At 37.1% G+C, this 21,581-nt stretch overlaps 2 protein-coding genes across 4 annotated transcripts in view; both read left to right on the top strand.

Annotated features, from left to right (window-relative positions):
- LOC135834789 (voltage-dependent T-type calcium channel subunit alpha-1H-like) overlaps positions 1-21,581 on the top strand; it is a 472,203-nt gene that overhangs the window by 72,857 nt on the left and 377,765 nt on the right. The window lies entirely within an intron of this gene.
- On the top strand, positions 1,044-8,266 carry LOC135843144 (uncharacterized). Its single transcript, XM_065360909.1, has 3 exons — positions 1,044-2,345; positions 2,440-2,481; positions 5,303-8,266. Exons 1-3 carry the CDS (start codon positions 1,044-1,046, stop codon positions 7,634-7,636), a joined length of 3,678 nt encoding a protein of 1,225 aa, XP_065216981.1. The 3' UTR covers positions 7,637-8,266.

Genomic DNA, 21,581 nt, shown 5'->3' with positions numbered 1-21,581 from the left:
AACGTAAAACAAATATGCGAAGGAGCTCGAGTTTCGAAGTGGAAAGCTAGTGAAGATTACCGAACGGTTGAAGAATTCCTTATCGAGTTTGAGAACGAGATCCGTCAGTTAGTGAAAACTAATCAAGAATACAATCTCTGTCTTGATTATTTTCTCGAGCATACAGAATTGGTCAATTACAAGAAGGCGTTACAAATTGATGAGCCTTGGCATTTGAATGCAATAAAACTCGTAAAACAATTCTCCACCATTATGAATCACCAACTCGATATCAAAGAATTCAAAAAAGAACAGAAAAATCAAAATCAAAGTGTCGTGGATTTTGTAACATTCTGGTTAAGAAGAATGAGGTGGAATACCTCAGTAACGCCAAAATGGGTGGCTCAAGTTTTGACCGAAAAGATTGGAAAAGAATATCGAGAAATATTTAAAGAAACTGAGCCTACAGATACCATTGAAGAAATTATCGAAGCAATTTCTGAAATGGAAAATTCTGGAACCGCTAATAAGAAAAGCGTGAATGCTTCTTCGTATTACCAACAAGTGGCGAAACCTCTGATGGATAAAGTACGAAATTCGAAATCAACAAAAACTTCATCGAATTCAAAGCCAGACTCCAACTCGAGTAGAAATAACGGTTCCAGTGAAAATCGATCGAATCCTCCGCCTAAGAAAGAAAACCCTTTCACAAGATTCGATAAAGGTCAAATTTTAAAACGGTTTGATCGAGGCGGACGAGCTCAATTCACCAAAGTAGCGAGTGCAAATGAGATTAATTTCAACGAACCTGGTCTCACCGTTCATTATGTCGATATGAATCATAATCTCCAGCTTTATGATCAAAAAAATCCACCGAATTTAGAGGAATTTTCCGCTTGCGATATCTCAATTCCACTCGATGATTTAAACTTGAATTAGGTAACACCGAAGGTCGCAGTGTTACCTCTAATTCAGATCAGCCGACCTTTGAAGTTGCGATAATCCACAACAAAGAAGCTCCAATAATCCCTCTGGTAGTTCCAGACATTCCTAATAAAGAAAAGATGTATCTTTTCTGTGATGGAATTGCATATATCGGTAGTAATGTCATGTACAAATTTCTGAGATTCCATGAAAATAAGAACATTGCAGATCACGCACAATTTCCATTAGTTCGTGATACCTTGACGGTTAAAAAGGTGAATCAATTATTCGAAGAAAACACATTCGATATACCTTTTGGTGTTGAGCGTGCACTAATTCATCTTGGATTGCAAGAATCGATGTTCAAAAATTTCGATAGTTCCCAGTTCCAGAACGAATTGCAGAAATTGGTGGTCACCTTACGAGATATTTATCGAATTAAGCATATCGTTTTCGCGTTGATCGCTCCAGTGAATTTTCCCAATATAAGTCTCGATTATTGGAAGAATTTAGAAGAAGTGAACGAGAAGATTTATTTCACTGCAACAAAACAAGACAATTGTCTTTTTTGGAATGCGTTTTCTCCATTCGTAAAACGTAATGAGCTTGTGCCAACTGAGAAGAAATGGTTTAAATATACATCAGAAGGCGCTATTCTTTACGATATTAAAAAAGAATTCTACAAGGTTGGTGGAATATCGCATGGATCAAAACCTGATTATGCAAGTTGGGATATTCTCAATCTGAATAAATTGACTTACGATATGTGTAGCTTTTTCAAGAAATACTGTGGGGTCAATATCTTCAAAACCCAACCTTATAAAGATACGAAGAAAGATGAGAAACTCGATAGCATGTACGGTAAAACAGATGAACCAGTTGTATTCAATCTCAACCATAGTATTCTCGATGTACTTGATCCAGTCGACATTGAATACTCGAATAAAGACGTGTCACCGAAAATAAAAGTTCAATTTGGTAAAATTGACGTAGATGCACTAATTGATAACGGTTGCTCTCATGTACTCATGAATGAAAGCGTTTACGAGCGAATCGTCGCAGCATACCCTGAATTGAAGAAAAGTGAAGTCAAAGCTGATGGTATGGGTCAAAAGTTTTCGCTAGCTGCAACCAAAGCTCATCCAAAAATCACGAAAATGGCTTACGTACCGATGAGTTTTCCAACACAAAAGCCTAACAAAAGTGTGTTCAATATTCAGGCATTTATCGTCAAAGACCTGAATACACCGTTGATTTTGGGACGTAATTTAATGAGATCATTCGAGTTAGTAATTCACACGTCAAAGAATTACATTGAGCTTACCGATCCAACTGTAACAGCTCTCCAGAATAAAACATTCAAGATTCATTACAACGATTCAGTGAAAAGCGCGATGAATTTCGAGTTACTAAAGGATCCGAAACAATATCCTTTACAAGAAGTCCAGTACATCACGTCTACGAAACCTGAAGAGATATTTTCAATAAGTGAGAATCCTTCCTATGTCATCTGTACCGAATTGCTGTATAAAATAGAAGAAGCAGTCGAGGGTACGGAACTCTCGAACAAACATAAAGGTACGTTGAGAAAACATATTCATAATAACTATGAAACTTTTGAAAACAGAATCGGTTTGTGTAACTGTTACGAACACAGATTCGCTTTCGTAGGTAACAAACTTCCCCCTCCACATAAAGTATGGTGTAAATCTCGACCTATTCCCCATCGCTACGAAGATGGTGTCCATGAAATTATAAGAAAATGGAAAAAAGAAGGAAAAGTGGTTGAAAGACAATCACCTTACAAGTTAGGTCTCGTCTATGTGGATAAAGGAGGTGGAAAAGTTCGTATATGTTTGGATGGAAGACCATTAAATGAATACATTCTCAGACACTCAACTGAACCGCCAAATATTAACAACATGCGGATGAAGTTTAAGGACATGAAGTATTTTTCGATCTTTGATTTCAATAATGGTTTCCTCCAAATCAAATTAGCAGAGGATCAACAATGCGTTCTATCATTCACCATCGATGGTATTCCTCTCGTAATGACGGTTGTAGGTTTCGGTACCGAAGATAGTTTAGCTGCTTTTGTTTATGCTCTTCGATTGGTGTTACGCGGTTGTGAAGATTTCACTGGTGTGTACGTCGATGACGTCATTATCTACTCGAAAACTATCGAAGAACACCTCGAACATATTCGTATTTTCCTCGAAAAGGTGAAAGCTGCTGGAATGACACTCAATCTTCGGAAAACCCAATGGTGTCAAACTCGAATAAAATATCTCAGGATGATATTCTCCGATGAGGGTGTTCAGGTTGATCCTGAAAAGATCGAACCGATCTTGAATTTCGAGTTGCCAAAAGACGTAAAGAGCCTCCAGCAATTTCTCGGTATGTTTCAGTACTACCGAGAATATATGGCTCGAATCAGCGTGCTGTGTGCTCCTCTTTATGCATTGACTACTGTAGGAAAAGGTGCAATAGTGTGGACGGAAGAAAACATCAAACATTTCGAATTGCTGAAAAAAGAACTCGCAAATGAGACACTATTGACCTATCCTGACTTCGAAAAGCCATTCTACATATATACGGATGCTTCTACGAAAGCCATCGCAGGTGTAGTAATGCAACCGAGTCGCAAGAATGAAAAAGACCTAATGATGCCAATTGCATTTACTTCTCGAGTGTTAAAAGGCTACGAAAAATCCTATTCCATAATGGAACTCGAGCTTTTGGCAATTATCCATCTTCTCGCCAAAAATTACTATCTTTTGGCCGGAAATAAAGTTCATTTATAAAAGTTCATTTATACACTGATAACATTGCGGTAACATACCTGAAGAAAAATGAACTTTTGCCTAATCGGATTATGAAATGGTTGCTGTATTTAGACAACTTCAGAATAGATATTCGACATATCGCTGGAGCTGATAACTCGATTGCAGATTTTTTGTCTAGGTATACTTTCAACATTACCGAAAACGACAAAAATTTCACCATTTTTCTGTTCGATTACAAAACACCGAAATGTTTATTTACTGAATTTCGACGACTTCGATCAATCCAGAATAACGACGAAATTGTACAAGCATGTATCAAGAAATATCCCGAACGTACTCGAGTTGATAAAAAATTGAACTTGGTTATTTATCAGAATCATAATGACCAAGAATGGCGAATATTTATTCCAAAAAACCTCCAACGAGAAATAATTCAACACTATCATTATGAGTATGGCCATGTTGGAATTACACGATTAATTCGCATTATACGAAGACATTTTGATTGGCCTGGATTAACAACTCAAGTGTGTCAATTTGTAAATGACTGTATCTCATGTCAAATATCAATGAGATCTACAACTCGATTATATGGTCCAATCCAAACACTCGCTTCTGAACGTTTCAATGAGATTTTGTGTTTGGATAATTTTGGACCAATTCCAAGCAGTACAGCAGGCGTCGATACTGTGTTTGTGATCGAAGATCATTTTACCAAATTTGTCAAATTATACCCATTAAAAGTCGTAACTTCCGCAAATATACTCGAACGTATGATTCTTTGGATTAATGAGTTTGGGTTACCGAAAATAGTACTCAGTGATAATGGTCCACAATTTTCTTCTCGTTATTGGAGAAAATTTTGGCTGAAGAGAGGAGTTCAAATTCGGTATACATCAAGATACACTCCAAATAGTAATCCTGCCGAAAGAATAATGAGTACTATTGGTTCGAGTATGAGAAAGTATATCGCTGATAAACAAAAATCATGGTGTCGTATTTTACCAGATATCGAGCGTAAATTAAACTATACAGAAAGCACTGTAACAGGTTGCATTCCATATGAAGCAGTACGTAAACGATTAGTACCTGATTCATTAGTTGATATAATTAAACAACGAAAATTACCACTCGATATCAACCAGCGAATACTCGAAAACCAGAAAAAGAATCATGAACGTCGACAAGCATATTTCCATAAAGTTCACAAACCTGTGATATTGGATATTGGTGAACGAGTATTTGTAAAAAATAGACCTGTATCCTCGAAAGAGAAAGGAGTAGCTGCGAAACTATCACACCAATGGAAAGGCCCATATAAAGTCATCACCAAGCCTTTCATTAACGTTTACGAACTTGAAGATGAAAAAAATCCAGGATATATTATTCGAGAAAATATCCGTCATCTTCGAAAGTACAATCCAGCTACCGATGATACTGTTCAACCTCCGATAGAATAGGAGCCTTTGCCTACTCGTCTCAGCCTTCTATGTCTCTCTCTCTTTTATTTTAATTTATTTTAGTTATAATTTTTTCATAGTTTGTAAAACGATAAAAGTCTCTCTTAGAATTATGCTAATCTAGTTTTGTGTATGATTTTAAATTGTTCACAGAATGATTTGTACGCGACCTGTCGCCAGAGCCATATACACCCGATCATTAACTCGAGTCCTGAGAATTTAAAGAAAACGTTCTCAGCTGAAGATCTTGACACTCGAGTATTTGTAATACGAAACGATCAGGAAGACACTCTAACGATCAAAAAACAAAACGTCAGATGTCCAATCGCCGAGATCATCGAGATTTCTGTCTCCGCACTCGATTTACCTACATCTTTATCTCGAAGCATCATGGAATCTGAGATCCAACGGGTGGAATTGTATATCCGAGAGTATCTGCTCGCTGTTTTTACCGCCAACCGTCTATCACCTTGCAAGAGATGCCTCATTCCAAAGGAGACGCCGAATATACGTGATTTACCATCTCTTATCGCCGTCGAGGTAGAAGGTCTAACAGAGTTCTTATTCGAGCAAATGGAGACTCTCTCTCGACCGATATCGCCCGCTCCTCCGACTCCAGTTCAACAACCAAAATTAAGCACGATGATTCGTCGAGCGTTTTCAGAAAACGATCTGATTCTTCCTCCCGCTGTTTTCTCATTTGTGCACGACGAAGAACAATCCAAACCAATCGCAACAAACTCGAGTGAAACAACGATCGATCTGACTGAAGGAGAAGAAATCATCAACGTCTCCGACGGTGGTAGTGATGATGTATTTGAAGAAAACATCGATATATTGAACCAAACGAATCGTCACCTATCAACATCATCTTTTGATGACGCAGCTAGAACCTCACATTCGACCGAATTTGAGAATTTATCGGTGTCTCTTACTCGATTGCCAGCTCCTCTTAAGAGTGCGCTGAAGAGCCCCAATGAAGGCTTACCACCGGCGAAAAAACTAAGTTACACCGAAGAAGACAGTACCGGTGAAAAGAAAACGGTTGGTTTTCGGTTTCCTGAGCCGAAGACGTATCCACTCCAACAACCTAGACCTAGCGAAGATGATCCATCAATAGCGAACATTTTAGCAACTCTACGTCAGAATTCATTGTTGGCCGATCTCAACCTTCGTGATCTCATTCCACCGCAAAACCGACCATCAACACTACCGATCGGCGAAAATGACTCGAGTTCTACGTCAACTTCAGCTATCGTCACTGCTGCCACTGTTGAAAGTGATGTCATTGATTCGAGTTCAACGTTGACTCCATCAGCAACGGCAACTCATTCCACCGATGAATCGATGCAGGTTGATCACGTTACCGAGAACAATGTTGAAAAACCGATCCAACCAGCTCCATTAGCTGATGAAAATGAACCAGTCGCTCAAGCCGCCGCCGCTGCTGTTCCCGTCGCTGCTGTGGTTCCTGTCGTTCTTCCACCACCACAACCAGCATATGTAACGGCAAAGTTTCCTCGATTAAACTACGCTGAAATCGACGGTATCCAAATTTTTTGCCACGAATTGATTGACGACGATGATATTTCTGAATGTCGCCTTCGACCGTATGTTCCTGAAGAATGGCCTGAAAGTTATCGACCGTATCAATTCGAGTGGGATCCAAGCGACCGAGTATTCGAACATCTAGCTACCGATCTTTGGGAAGCGCTGATACGGGGAACATATGTTCATTTTAAAATCGTTGTTCCAAGATTTGAGTATTACGACAAAAGGCAATCATTCGAATGGCCAAGAATCGATATCGAGGCGGTTACTTGGCGTAACCATCTTAATTTGGTCCGCTCGACTTACCGTAACGAGATTTATCCACGCGAACATGTTTATCGTCCCAGATGGTCATACCAAAACCAGACCAACATGAAACACCTCGTTACGGTCCTGGGAAAGATCGCCAACGATTACGTGGAAATTATCATCGACCCAACGCTCCAGGTATCGTTAATTAACACCGCTGCACTCGAGTTTTTCGACAAGAACGTGTCATTCGAATTTGAATTTCTTCGTCACCCTAAGGTAGTTTATGTGCCATGGAAGGACGAGTTCCGGTTAGTGGTACGACGAAAGGTGAATGTACCATTGAAATTGACTCCCGGTATCGATCGCAACAAAAACGATATTCATTGGTTCTCTTGCTATGTGGCCAATTTCGCGACTACGAAGAAAGTAGAGGCACATCATGGTACAGTCATTTTGGGTGTACGAGATATCGGGCCACTGATCAAGAGTTACGACCCACAGGCTGTGTCAATCAATCTTCGAGGACCACCTGGAATCCCTTACTCGAGAACGGTCAGATGTAAGGAGAAGGTACCGCGAGTTCGGATGATTGGTCTTCTCAGAAGCCTTCGAGCGATGGATCGATTTAGAGTACGAGATAACTTCTATCCGGTAGAAGAATATCTTATTAAAAAGAAGAAATAAGATTCGGTTTCAAAATTTTTCCTTATTGTAAATTTTTGGTTTTTTCTTTTGTAGTTTCTGTTTCGAGTTATTACGTTATCATCGTGAATCTTATTATATTGTAATTTCATTTTTCGTTTTTGGATGGTGTGTTTTTTGGCGATAGTCGTTTTCATATTGTTCTTTTTGTTATTGTTTTTTCTTTGTTTTTTACATTTTCACTGTTAATCATACTCGAGTTTAGATTAGCTGTTTTTTCAATAGTCATTGTTAATTGTTAATTTTTCAATAGTTTAACGTAATGTAATTTTTCAGTCTTGCATTCGAGTTTTCCCTTCCATAGATTTTCTCTTTGGCAGGGGGAGAAATTATGTGCTATAGACGAGCCTAAATAGAAATAGTTAGGCAAAACTTGGTACATAAATTCAATGAGCCCATCTCAAGGTTAAAATCTATGGTGGGAAACTCGAGTGATTATGACAATAGGTAATACCTACCTATTCTTCAGTATGTTTTTTCCACTCGATTAAGAACGTGCGTTCGTATTTTTTCTGTAATTTTTTATCTATAAATTTACCTGTCATTACATGGCAGCATTCGAATATTTTGTTTAAATTTGAACTTATTAAAATGATATAATTTCTCCGGTAACGCGAGTGTTATTTGTGTTGCTATGAATTTATTTCACTAATTATTTGGACAAGAATTCTAATGGAGTAAGTTACTTGATCGAGTTACCGGCAGGCTGAGGGAAATCCTCTAGCCAATATGTTGGTCAGCATTTAGGTTCTTATTTCAAAGTATAGGGCTACGATATAATCTATGAATAGATTCAGTCCAACTACTATTGATATGGTCAAGGTAATGATTAGGTTAATGGTAAAGTAGTTAGAATTCATCTGAATGATCTAGGTAAGGATTTAAAACAGTGATTCAATCTGAATAATCTAGGTATAGATTTAGTAGATTTCTAACTATTTCGACTTGCTTGCAATGTCTAGAAATGTATGTAAATTCAATTTACTTTTCGAGTTTATTTTTACACTGGGATACGTTCCAACTATGATTGTGTATGATGTAGGTTCTACCTACCTTGTAAATAAAATCCCTTTCTTTCGATAGAATATTGGTTGAAACATATCTTCGTGAATTTGAGTTAAAATAGAGCATTTTTGTATTATGTGGTTAGGTAGGTTTGTCTTATCCTAATCCAAACCCATCCCAATATTTCCTAATCGTGAATTTTCCTAATACCTATCCTCTCATTATTTGTTCCTAGTTCTAAAAATCTCGTTAATTCCTAATTCCTATACCACATTCTGTTTCAGCTAGTACTGCTTGATCATCTGCGAAAAGTACTGTTGATATTTCCTGCCTTCTGTCTGTCTTGATTCCTTTTGGTTTCATTTTCTGCCATTCTTTCACCATGTGATCCATGTACATGTTGAATAAAACACAAGACAGTGGGCATCCCTGGCGAACTCCCCTGTTTATTTCTGCTTGTTCTGAGAGTTTATTTCCAATTCGTACTCTTATTCTGGTGTTCTTATAAATGCTGTTTATTACTTTTCGCATTTTATATGTTATCTCTTCATCTTTTAGCACTTCAAACAGTTTTTTTCTATTGACCCTATCATATGCTTTTTCCAGGTCTATAAAGCACATGTGTGTTTCTAGGTTGTATTCGATCCTTTTTTCCATCAATAGTTTTACTGTAAAACTTGCATCAGTGCATGATCTTCCTTTTCTGAATCCGTTTTGACTTTCTGACATCTTTTCTTCTGCATGGTCTGCCAGTCGTTTTGCCAGTATTTTTGCATATATCTTGTAGCAGGTATTGAGTAGACTTATTCCTCGGTAGTTTTTCAGGTTTGACATATCACCTTTCTTGAACAGTGGTATTACAATTGCTGTTTTGAATTCTTCAGGTACCTTTTCTTCTTGGTACATCCTATTTAGGAATTCCAGCAGTCTTCTTTTGAATTCACCACTTGCGTATTTATACAATTCTGTTGGTATGCCATCTTCTCCTGGAGCTTTTGCATTTTTTGCTGTTTTGAAGCCTCTTGTAGCTCTCTAAATGAAATTCTGTCTTCTGGTTCTCCAATTTCTTCTTCTATCTTTATGTCTTGTGCGTTTTCATCACTCCAGAGTTCTTCAAAATGTTTCTTTGCATCATTGATTTTTATTTTTGGCAAACCCACTCTTTCATTAAAATTTGTGTCAATTCTCCTTATGATCTTATACACCTTTGGCCATAACTTGTATGTGTCATGCTCCAGGAATGTGATGAAATTTTCCCAGCTCTCTCTCTGTAATTTCCTGGACTTTCTCTTGACTTTTGCCAACTGTTTTCGATATTCTTCACCATCAACCTCACTTTTTGAGCTCATGAATTTTCTAAATGCCTGTCTTTTCTTTTGGATGAGTTCTTGGATTTCATTGTCCCAATTCTTTATTTGCTTTGCCCCGATTCTGCATGGAACCATTCCTAAGCTTTCTTTTGCGGCTTTTGTCACAATGGATTTGATGTTTTTCCATTCTTCTTCTATGTCCTGGCTTTTTGGTATTTCTTCACTTATGATGTTCATCCGTCTTTAGTACAGCCATTGGTTGGTTGGGTCATCCAGGGCTCTTGTGTTGATTTTCTTTTCATTTTTCCTGGCTGGTATTCTTGTTGTTTCCATTCTCATTACTCCTTGAACAAAATGATGGTCAGTGCCTATTTCTAGACCCCTGTATGTTCTTACATCCAAGAATTTCTTAGCGGCGTTTTCATTGGCTATAAAATGGTCGATCATTGAGCTTTGTCCTCTTGTATTGCTCCATGTCATCTTGTGATCTTTTTTGTGTTGGTAGAATGTATTCATGATTCTCAGTCCGTTGAAAGTGCAAAAATCTATCAGTCTCTTCCCATTTGTATTCATTCCTTCTATTCCATACATACCAGTTACTGTCTTTACACGCCTATCTCCTACCTGAGCATTCAAGTCTCCTGCTATTATCAATTTATCTTCTGGATTTACTGCTTGTACTGCCTTCTGTAGTTGCTCGTAGAACTCTTTGCTTTGTTCCTCTCTTCCCTCTTCTGGTGCATATACTCCGATTATTGTAAGAAAGTCTTTTTTCAATCTCATCCTTGCTGATACAATTCTTTCATGCCATATGTTGTATGAGTCGATGTTTTCGCGGTGTTTATTATGTATGTGTAACATCACTCCGCCTGCAGCTCTGGTTTTCTTATCAACTCCACTGTAGATAACGATGTATTTTCCAGATTCGATTGTTCCACTTCCTTTCTTCTTTGTTTCAGACATCACGGCAAAGTCTATATTTCTGCTGCTTAGAATTTCGTTTATTTCTGCTTCCTTGGCTGCATATCCTCTTACATTCCAGTTTCCGAGTTTGTATTTTCTTTCGATTGCGGGTGTTTTTATTTTAACCAGGGGTTCACCTCCGCCAGGGATCCCATGGTTCCATCCGTTTCTTGTTGTTAGTGTATTTTGAGTAAGGTTAATTTTCGTCTGACTTGGTTACCAGCCATGCCAGATATATCACGGTGATAGGGCTGCTATCTAGGCCTCCGTGCTTGCCTGGTCCTCTTTTAGTCGCCTTTTACGACAGGCAGAGGGTACCATAAAGATATTCTTAACCCGTCCCTACACGGGGAAACTTCAAGAGCCTTAGGTTAAATTTTAAAAAAGCGTTATAAGGATTAAGGTCTACATAATGAAAGTTCTACAGTTCAAGACAGGTAAAAATCGTCTCGTAAATTAACCCATTCAGCTACTATTGTGGGTAAATCGAACGACCGAGGTTAATTTCAAAATGGAGGATAAACCAACGTATCCTTATCCCATTCTTGGGCCAATATAAGACGTTCAACAAGTGAGGTGAACTGAAATGAAAAGCAGGCGACGAGCTCGCTGATGGTTTTCACGCGTTGTTGCACCTTTTCGAGTGGCTCGTTAGAGCGAATATGACGAAGCAGCGGCGCCTGGCGCAGAACCCGCTGTGTGCTGAGAGCGACCGCCATCCAACATGACCCCGACTCTTAGGACGTGGCTTGGCTTGGCTTCGCAACAGAAAAAAACACAACTTGCAACTAGGCATTGTGTTTGGTCAACGATTAGGTACCTACCTACCTATTCATAGTTACGAGGGTACACGCTGTATACAATATACATAGTGTATAGTTAATCTGAATATTTCATCTGGAGAATTATAATACGTATACATAGGAGAGTGATGTAGACTTGTATGGAGCAAATTACCATAGCATACGCCATGTTCTGTATACATTTGGGATACAAGATGCGCCATGTCGTCGTCTCTATTGACAACGCCGCCAACGCTCACGCTCGCTGCGCTGTAAGAGAAAACTGAGGCCACGCGCGACCGGATAATTATATTTTAATAGAGGGCGACTGTCGACCAAAAAACCAGAAAAAAAATATATAACGCGGAAATATACTGCTTGCAAATCTACGTACAACAACACGACGAAGATGTAAGCAAACATTCGACCATATCTCAGTCCTGGACATACTATTACGAGCACACGAAAGGGTTAAATTTCTCGAAACGACAATCGCGTACCTGTGTCGAAAAGTCGAGCTGAAAAAAAACAGCCTCGTAGATAAATAATATACTCGTATTTTCCGCGTGTTTGAAAAATAAGCAGCCAGAGCGAACGCGAGCCGAAGCCAACCAACCAACATGTAGGATACCACGTCATTATTGACTCAACAAAATCACCAACACCATCTGCGACCGTCGTGTTGGTCGTGTTACGACGAGAGAGAGCTTTTTCGTCGCTGAATAAATGTTAATGTCGGATTGGTTGGCGGATAATGACTAATTAACTTTCGCACGAGTAAAATACACTGCCGAGTATACGTAAATTTGGACGATTTGCGTCCACGCCATCGCATCCTTTTTCTCCTCAGCACTCTTTCCGCGCGCTCGTACAAATACAAAAAGCTCGTGAAAATTTAACGAATCTGTTCCGTTACGTTGAATTTTTGACTGAAGTTCTTTTTTTTTCCTTCCCTGCAACACTCCACCACCACATCAGGTAGGTAATCGTTCCACGATGAAATAATTAGCATATGCCCAGTTACGAGTAGATAGGCCGAGATAAAAGAGCAAATGAATCGAAAGTTAGCAAAGCTATGCTACGTGCGTAGGTAGAGCTATAATATAGGTATAGGTAGAAGTACAGAAAAAGAGTGCGAAAATTAAACGCGGCCTGCAGCCTGTACGAATCCAGGATGAGGCATACGATTATTTTAACAGCACAGAAAGCTGAAAGCAGCAGTTGTAGAGAGACGAAAGGCAGCCATCGCCACCGCGCCTTCTCGTTTATAATAATTAGCCGGCGCGGCGTTTAATTATTTAATTAGATTCGCGTCTACCGACCTCCTCCTCATATACCTTTGCTTCTCACTCCCCAATGCCTTCGGACTAACGACCAAAGTCTTCGTCGTCGTCGTCGTCGTCGTAGTCTACGGATTAGTACCTGAGAAATGCAGCTTTTCGCTATCGTTTATTTTCATTATCGTAAAATAGTCGAGCGTTTTTCATAAACGTTTACGATGATATGGTTGGTGGTGCCGGTGCCCCCTTTCGCGTCCTAGCCATCGTCACGTGCGTATATTTACAATCGCGAATTTATTATTTTGGCGTTTGAGGAGGTTTCGAGTTGGAGTTGCGGATCTTAATAATCGTCAAAAAGTTCGAAAATTGTTATAGAAAATTAGCAAGAGATTGCTGGAAAATTGGTGAAAATTTACTAGAAAATCGGTGAAAAATTACTATGTATTTAATAAAAATTCACTGGATATTAAGTGAAAAATTGAGTGAAATTTCGCAGGAAAATTAGTGAAACATTATCGGAAAAATAGTGAAAAATTACTACAAAATAACCTGGTGAAAAATCGCCAGGAAGTTTGAGAAGATTCCATGAAAAATTGGTAAAATTATAAGAAAAAAAAATTGTAAATAAACCTACCCAGAACCTATCCTTGAATTCAAAGGACATCTTTTAGTTTTTAAACCAACTACCAAATTCCTTGGACTTACTTTTGATAAAAAACTTACTTGTACGCCTCATTTTCTCAACATAAAAGCTCAACTTAACAAACGTCTAAATTTACTAAAAATTGTTAAAAATCCAAAGTATAACCCATCACGCCAACTATTACTTCACTTGTACAAAGCTCTGATAGGTAGTAAAATTGAATATGGAAGTCCATGCTTTACAAACCTATCAAATAAAACTACTAACATTCTCAAAACTGTTCAAAATTCCTCCTTGCACATCTGCATAGGTGCTCTCTATTCGTCTCCAATTGATAGTATTTATTGTGAAGCTGCAGAGCTTCCTCCTGATTTTAGGAAAATTCTCATGACAAACAAATTCTTAACAACTGTTGCAAATAATCCATCTCACCCTCTTCAAAGGTCACTCAATGTCTACAGCTCTCAGCATTTCCTCCATACTTCATGTCCAATCCCAGAATTTATCAAAATATGAACAACCTACAAATTGACCTAAAAAACCTAATACTATACATAAACCAATATCTTATCCCCCTTGGTCTCTCAAACCTATACAGATGGAATTTTACTTAAGAAACTACCCAAAACATGATCACTCCCCATTATTAATCAAGAGTCATTACTTAGAAGTGTTATCAAACTATACTGAATATAACTTATGCTTCACAGATGGTTCAAAAATTTCCAACATTCATACTGGTTATGCTTACTCAATTAATGACAAAGTTCTCAGTTTCAAAATTCACAACTGTGCCTCAATTTTTACTGCTGAACTCACTGCCATAAAACATTGCCTAATAGATATAATTTCCATTCAATCAGAAAATAAAAAATTTCTAATTCAAAGCGACTCACTAAGTTCACTGCTATCCATTCAAAACATTTTTTCTGACCATCCCATAGTCCAAGACATACATAAGTCCCTTTTTAACCTCCAATATTATGATTACTCAAATTAGCTTCATGTATGTTCCCAGCCACATAGGTATCACTGGAAACGAAACTGTTGATAGATTAGCAAAAACAGCCGCTGCCCCCTCCCCCTTACCTCTCTCACTCCTGATGACATTAAATCTGTAATCACTCACAACACATTTACTAACTGGCAGAACTTTTGGTCACAACAAACTTCAAACAAACTCTTCCAACATAAAAAAACTACCCTCACCTGGAAAAATCTAGGCCACCTGAACAGAAAAGAAGAAATCCTGATTACTAGACTAAGAATAGGCCACACAAAAATTACTCATAACCACTTATACCAAAAAGAACCAAAACCCTCATGCCAATTTTGCAGAAACGAACCCACATCCATCCAACACATACATTTCAACTGTCCCCAACTAAAACGAAACAGACTTACACTACAGATAAAAGAAAACCCACCTACTATCCCCGACGAACCCTCGGAAATTCAAAAATTCATCTCCCTAATAAAAAACATCAACCTCACAGACCAAATATAACCCCCCCCCCCCCTCTTACGGGTGTAATAATCTTGTAATTATAAACACCAAAATAAAAAAATAAAAAAATGAATTAGCTGGGAAACTAACTGGAAACTGCTAGAAAATATGTAGTTCAAAAAATTATGAATTTTTGAAATGAGTCACTAGGAAAAAGTTTTAAAAATTAGTGATTATCACTAAAAAATAAGCAAGAAATCACTAGAAAATCAGTAAAAAATTCGCAGAGAAGTTGATGAAAAATCACTAGAAGATCAGGAGAAAATCATTGGAAAAAATATGAAAAAATCATCAGTTTGAAAATTACTGGAAAATTGGTGAAAATTCACTGGAAACTTAGTGGAAATGTGATAATTTACTGATTTAGTGAAAAATCACTAGAAAATCAACGGAAAAAATCACCGAAAAATAGTGAAGAAAGACACTGAAAAATCTATGAAAAATCACTGGAAAAATCGGTAAAAAATCACCAGAAAACAGTAAAAAAAACAAACAGAAAATCAGTGAAAAATCACTAGAAAAATAATAAAAATTCACTGGGTATTATGAGTGAAAAATTAGGTGAAAATTCACAGAAAATTAGTGCAACATTATTGGAAAAATAGTGAAAAATTACTACAAAATATCCTGGTAAAAAATAGCCGTTTGAGAGAATTCCCTGAAAAATTGATAAAATCAAAAGAAAATTGGTTTTCAAAAAACACTTTTATATTTGAAATATGAGAAAATTTGACAGGAAATTAGCTAGAAATTGCTAGAAAATAGTGCAAAAAATTATGAATTTTGAAGTGAATGACTAGGGAAAAGTTTGAAAAATTACCATAAAATTAGCAACAAATCTCTTGAAAATCAGTAAAAAATTCGCTGAGAAGTTGATGAAAAATCACTAAAAAATCAGTGACAAATCATAGAAAAAAAGATGAGAAAACCTACATAAAATTGCTTCGAAAATCACTGGAAAATTGGTGAAAATTTACTGAAAATTTAGTGGAAACGTGATAATTTACTGATTTAGTGAAAAATCGCTAGAAGATCAGGAGGGGAAGAATCACTGGAAAATAAGTGAAATAGACACTAGAAAATCAGTAAAAAAATTCGCTGAGAAGTTGATGAAAAATCACTAGAAAATCAGTGGAAAATCATGGGAAAAGATATGCAAAAATCGTCAGAAAATTGGTTTGAAAATCACTGGAAAATTGGTGAAAATTCACTGAAAATTTAGTGGAAAGGTGATAATTTACTGATTTAGTGAAAAATCACTAGAAAATCAGGGGGAAAGAATCTCTGAAAAATAAGTGAAAAAGACACTAGAAAATCAGTAACAAAATTCGCTGAGAAGTTGATGAAAAATCACTAGAAAATCAGTGAAAAATCATTGAAAAAAAATATGAAAAAATCGTCAGAAAATTAGTTTAGAAATCACTGGAAAATTGGTGAAAATTCAGTGGAAAAGTTCACTAAAAAATCACTAGAAAATCAGTAGGAAAAGAATAACTGGAAAATAAGTGGAAAATACACGGGAAAACCTGAGAAATTGATCTATAGATAATCACTAGAATATCATTGAGGAATTGTTGAGTAATCGCAAGAAAATTGGTTTGCAAATCACTGGAAAATTGGTTAAAATTCACCGAAAATTTAGTAGAAAGGTGATAATTTACTATTTTAGTGAAAAATTACTAGAAAATCAGGGGGAAAGAATCACTGGAAAATAAGTGAAAAAGACACTAGAAAATCAGTAAAAAAAAAAATCGCTGAGAAGTTGATGAAAAATCACTAGAAAATCAGTGAAATATCATTGGAAAAAAAATGAAAAAATCGTCAGAAAATTAGTTTAAAAATTACTGGAAAATTGGTGAAAATTCACTGGAAATTTAGTGGAAAAGTTCGCTAAAAAAAAATCACTAGAAAATCAGTGGGAAAAGAATAACTAGAAAATAAGTGAAAAAATACACTGGAAAACCTGAGAAATTGATCTATAGATAATCACTAGAATATCACTGAGAAATTGTTGAGTAATCGCAAGAAAATTGGTTTGCAAATCACTAGAAAATTAGAAAGAAACTTCTTGAAAATTAGTGAAAATTCAGTGTGAGTTTGGGCGAAAAATTTCGCAGACAAATTCCAGCCAAAAGCTTTCTTAAAATATCGGATTCCAATTTCTCAAAACTTACGCAGAAAATGTCAAGTAAACTGTAAAAGACGTGTGAGTCAAACCAAAAGAAAGAAGGGCGAAGTTTCTCCAAGACACTCTGAGGACCAGGCACAAAATTTAAGCTAACCCACTTGAAAAAATGAAAAAAAAAAAAAATTAAAAAAAATCATTGAAATTCTGTGGTTTATTTTGCAGAAATCTGTTGAAAATCGAGCATCACATTCATCTAACGTTCTTTCTACTCACGAAAAAAAGAATCTAGGAAGAATTCATTCAATTATTTTGCAAATTCAAACCAGTCAAAAAGTAAGCTCACAATAATATCACTCAAAATTAAGAAAAACCATACTCACCATTTTTCATACAATGATTTGGAGTACAAACTTATTCAATTATCTTCAAGGCACAAAATTCAAACTCACCTGAAACAAACAAAACAGATGAAATTAGTCAGTTTAGTTTAATTTTTTGGCAAAAATTCAAATTATCAACATTACATAGAATCTGCTAATCTGAGTCAAGACAATCAATTCGCCAATTTTCAAACACTTTCAGATGTGTTTTCAGAGATTGTTTGAAATTTTTTTGTGCTTGATTTTTATGACACCATAAAATTATATGCTGTAGGTACCCGATCTTTTTTTTATGCAGCGTTCATGGCTTTTTGATAATATTTCAGTTATTTCATCATTAATTTTAATGATACTATTTCAACAATTCTTACCTGTGCAAAATGCACAAATTTTCAATTACCTACCTTTGGAGTTTTTTAAGACAAATTCGAGATTTTTTTTGCAATGTCAATGATTTTTCTATAAAGATCTTCAATAATCTAAACAAGTTCCATAGTTTTATGAATTATGTTACGCACTTTTTCAGATATTTCAGTGTGTTTTGTAAGAATTTTCCATTAATTTTTCAATTAATTTTTTCGTCATTATCTAAGTACATTTAATGGGTGATTTTTCATTCATTATAGACCGGTCAAAATGGGATGGTGGGTAAACGAGCATCGAATTTCAATCCACGTGCTTAAGAACTGAAAAATCACTCAGATCCTATGGAAAATTTGATCAACTTACACAACTCGTGTACATTTAATTCCAGCTAACAATTCATCTTTCTCCTCCTTGCCCCCTACATTTCTAAAAATAGACCACTCATTAAGAAAAACGAATCGCGTATCTCTAATTTCTTTGTGTCTGAATCTTCCGAAGCCGACGCGACTGAAAATCCGTTAATACCCTTGATGGAATAAGACACTTATTCGAAATTAGAGCTGCGGTTGAGCTGAAAAATTTATAGATCGCGAAAAGGTAGCGTTGAAATAACGATTTAAAAACACAGTCGCATCAAAAGAAATACACCTACGTATACGCATTCGCATCAACACAACATACTCGTACCTCGTAATATGTAACTTTTTCTCTATTGTCGCCAAGGACATGTACGTCGTTTATCGAGAAGAAAAAGCTCGGAATATGGATACATTACAAAAGTGAGAACTGTACGTATCTAGAGTTAGAAAAAAAAGGACGCCTTTTTTTAATCACCTCGAGCGTTTTGCACTTGATATACACATATAAAACTCACCCAGTGCTCGCGTCAAGTTGTATAGAATTGCGGAGCAGACATTTGGTGTACTCTTCTAGCAAAAGAAAGCAACCTTTATAATTTTCAGCCACATTGGAAACGATATGTGCAACGATTGAATAAACCTACGGTACTCTACTCGTGTACGTATTTTTTTTTCTCCTCTACTAAAGTTTTTGGAATTTATGAAAAATTTGCCCGACTGCGGCGAATTTATGTTGCAGAAACGAAGAGTGGAAACATTTTTTGAAAAAATCGAAACACTATATCTTATATAAGTGCCTCTAAAAAGATCGCTTGCCATTCGCAATAGCGTAATTTATATCCCTTAACCTCGTAATTCGAATTTTTTTTCTCTTTTCTAACGTATACTCGCCGAGTACACGCACACTCGAATGCTGGAATATTAAACTTCATATTCTTTAACGTTTATCGTGTTTATTTTGGAGTCATTTAAGGGTGAAAATGTACTCGTACGTTGCGCGAGTATAGAACTCGAAATGATACGAATTTCTTACTCTCTTCCTCCAATCTACACTCATAATTGTTGGCGCCGGTAAAAATTACCACATTTTTTCCGATACATTTGAGAAAACGACTTGTAAAACGACAACGACTGAGAAGATTCTGCAAAAGGTACACCACAGTGAGAGTGCTGCCACCGGTGAAATCGTTTCAACAGTTTGGATGAGAGAGTATTTTTCATTTCTAACGCGAAGAAACAGGTTTACAGCGTTATTACCATAATCGAGCGTTATATTTCATTTTATTCCATTAGCAGTGGAATTTTGCGCGAACATTATCCCGCAATTAAGGAATTAAATAAGATGTTTAGCTCGACGAGCGATGAGGTTCAGGGTACGCTGGGTTAAACAGATGGCGCCAAATGCTGCTTTGTCTTTATATACGTTTTGCTACACATTATTCGTCTCTTTAATAATTTTGACATTTTTCTCTTTCTGTTATCGACCTTTTGGATGGAATGGGTATTTTTTTCGATTCTGGGGCGCGAGTTGGACGAGTATTTGATTTGGATACGAGGGGATGAATGGAGCTTTGAGAGTTGCGAGTGTTTTAGTGCTGGGAGTAGGTGGTTTGAGAAATGTTTCATTCGATGAAATCATTTTTTGTGAAAGGCTTGAGAACGTTGCTACTTGATATGAAAGTATTTGTGCTAATGATGCACAGTATTTATTGTTTTTTTTTCTTCAAATGTCACTTTCGTGCAAATGTTAGAAATAGATTGCTATTCTGTGCAAAAATATCACATTTTTTGCGTCGAAGTGTTATTTTTTGTGCAAAAACAAACAATTTTAAAAAGTCTCAGTTTTTCCGCCATCTACTTTTTTTTTTACCAAAAATATCAAATAAGCTATGTTTTCTCCTAAAATTGTATAAATCTCTTTTTCGAGCCAAAATTTCCAAAAATTTTCACTGAATTGTCAAAAAGTTTTGTATTATTACCAAAAATTTGCAAAATAGTCTCACTTTTCTGACAAAATTTGAAAAAAGTGGCTTACCTAATTGTCAAAAAGTTCGTTTTTTGCTTTTCAAATAAAATGCATGTTCTGATTTTTTTCTATACATTTTTGCTATCATTTTGTAAATATTTTGGATACTTTTGATTACTTTTATGGTCACCAAAGTTACTTATTTTCTTCGTGGAAATTTTCACAAAAAATTGCTAAAAAATGTACCAATGTACTCAGAGATGTTCGGGTGTATTTGGAAAAATTCAGGGGTGTGAATGCGTGCTCAGAGATGTTCGGGTGTGTTTGGGACAATTAAGGGGTGCGAATGCCTGCGCAGAGATGTTCGTGTGTGTTTGGGAAAATTAAGGGGTGCGAATGCGTGCTCAGAGATGTTCGGGTGTGTTTGGGAAAATTAAGGGGTGCGAATGCGTGCTCAGAGATGATCGGGTGTGTTTGGGACAATTAAGGGGTGCGAATGCGTGCTCAGAGATGTTCGGGTGTGTTTGGGACAATTAAGGGGTGCGAATGCGTGCTCAGAGATGTTCGGTCTTGTTTGGGAAAATTAAGGGGTGCGAATGCGTGCTCAGAGATGTTCGTGTGTGTTTGGGACAATTAAGGGGTGCGAATGCTTGCTCAGAGATGTTCGGGGGGTGCGAATGCGTGCTCAGAGAAGTTCGGGTGTGTTTGGGACAATTAAGGGGTGCGAATGCGTGCTCAGAGATGTTCGGGTGTGTTTGGGACAATTAAGGGGTGCGAATGCGTGCACAAAGATCTTCGGGGGTGCGAATGCGTGCTCAGAGATGTTCGGGTGTGTTTGGGAAATTTCGGGGATGTGAATGCGTGCTCAGAGATGTTCGGGTGTGTTTGGGAAATTTCGGGGTGGTGAATGCGTGCTAAGAGATGTTCAGGTGTGTTTGTGAAAATTCAGGGGTGTGAATGCGTGCTCAGATATGTTCGGGTGTGTTTTGGAAATTTCGGGTGTGTGAATGCGTGCTCAGAGATGTTCGGGCGTGTTTGGGAAATTTCGAGGGGGGTGAATGCGTGCTCAGAGATGTTCGGGTGTGTTTGGGACAATTAAGGGGTGCGAATGCGTGCTCAGAGACGTTCGGGTGTGTTTGGGACAATTAGGGGTGCGAATGCGTGCTCAGAGATGTTCGGGTGTGTTTGGGACAATTAAGGGGTGCGAATGCGTGCTCAGAGATGTTCGGGTGAGTTTG

This window comes from Planococcus citri, chromosome 1 (assembly GCF_950023065.1).
Source record: "Planococcus citri chromosome 1, ihPlaCitr1.1, whole genome shotgun sequence".
NCBI classification, from domain to species: domain Eukaryota; kingdom Metazoa; phylum Arthropoda; class Insecta; order Hemiptera; family Pseudococcidae; genus Planococcus; species Planococcus citri.
The sequence above is the reverse complement of the archived record's forward strand: the minus strand, read 5'-3'. Positions and strand labels throughout refer to the sequence as shown.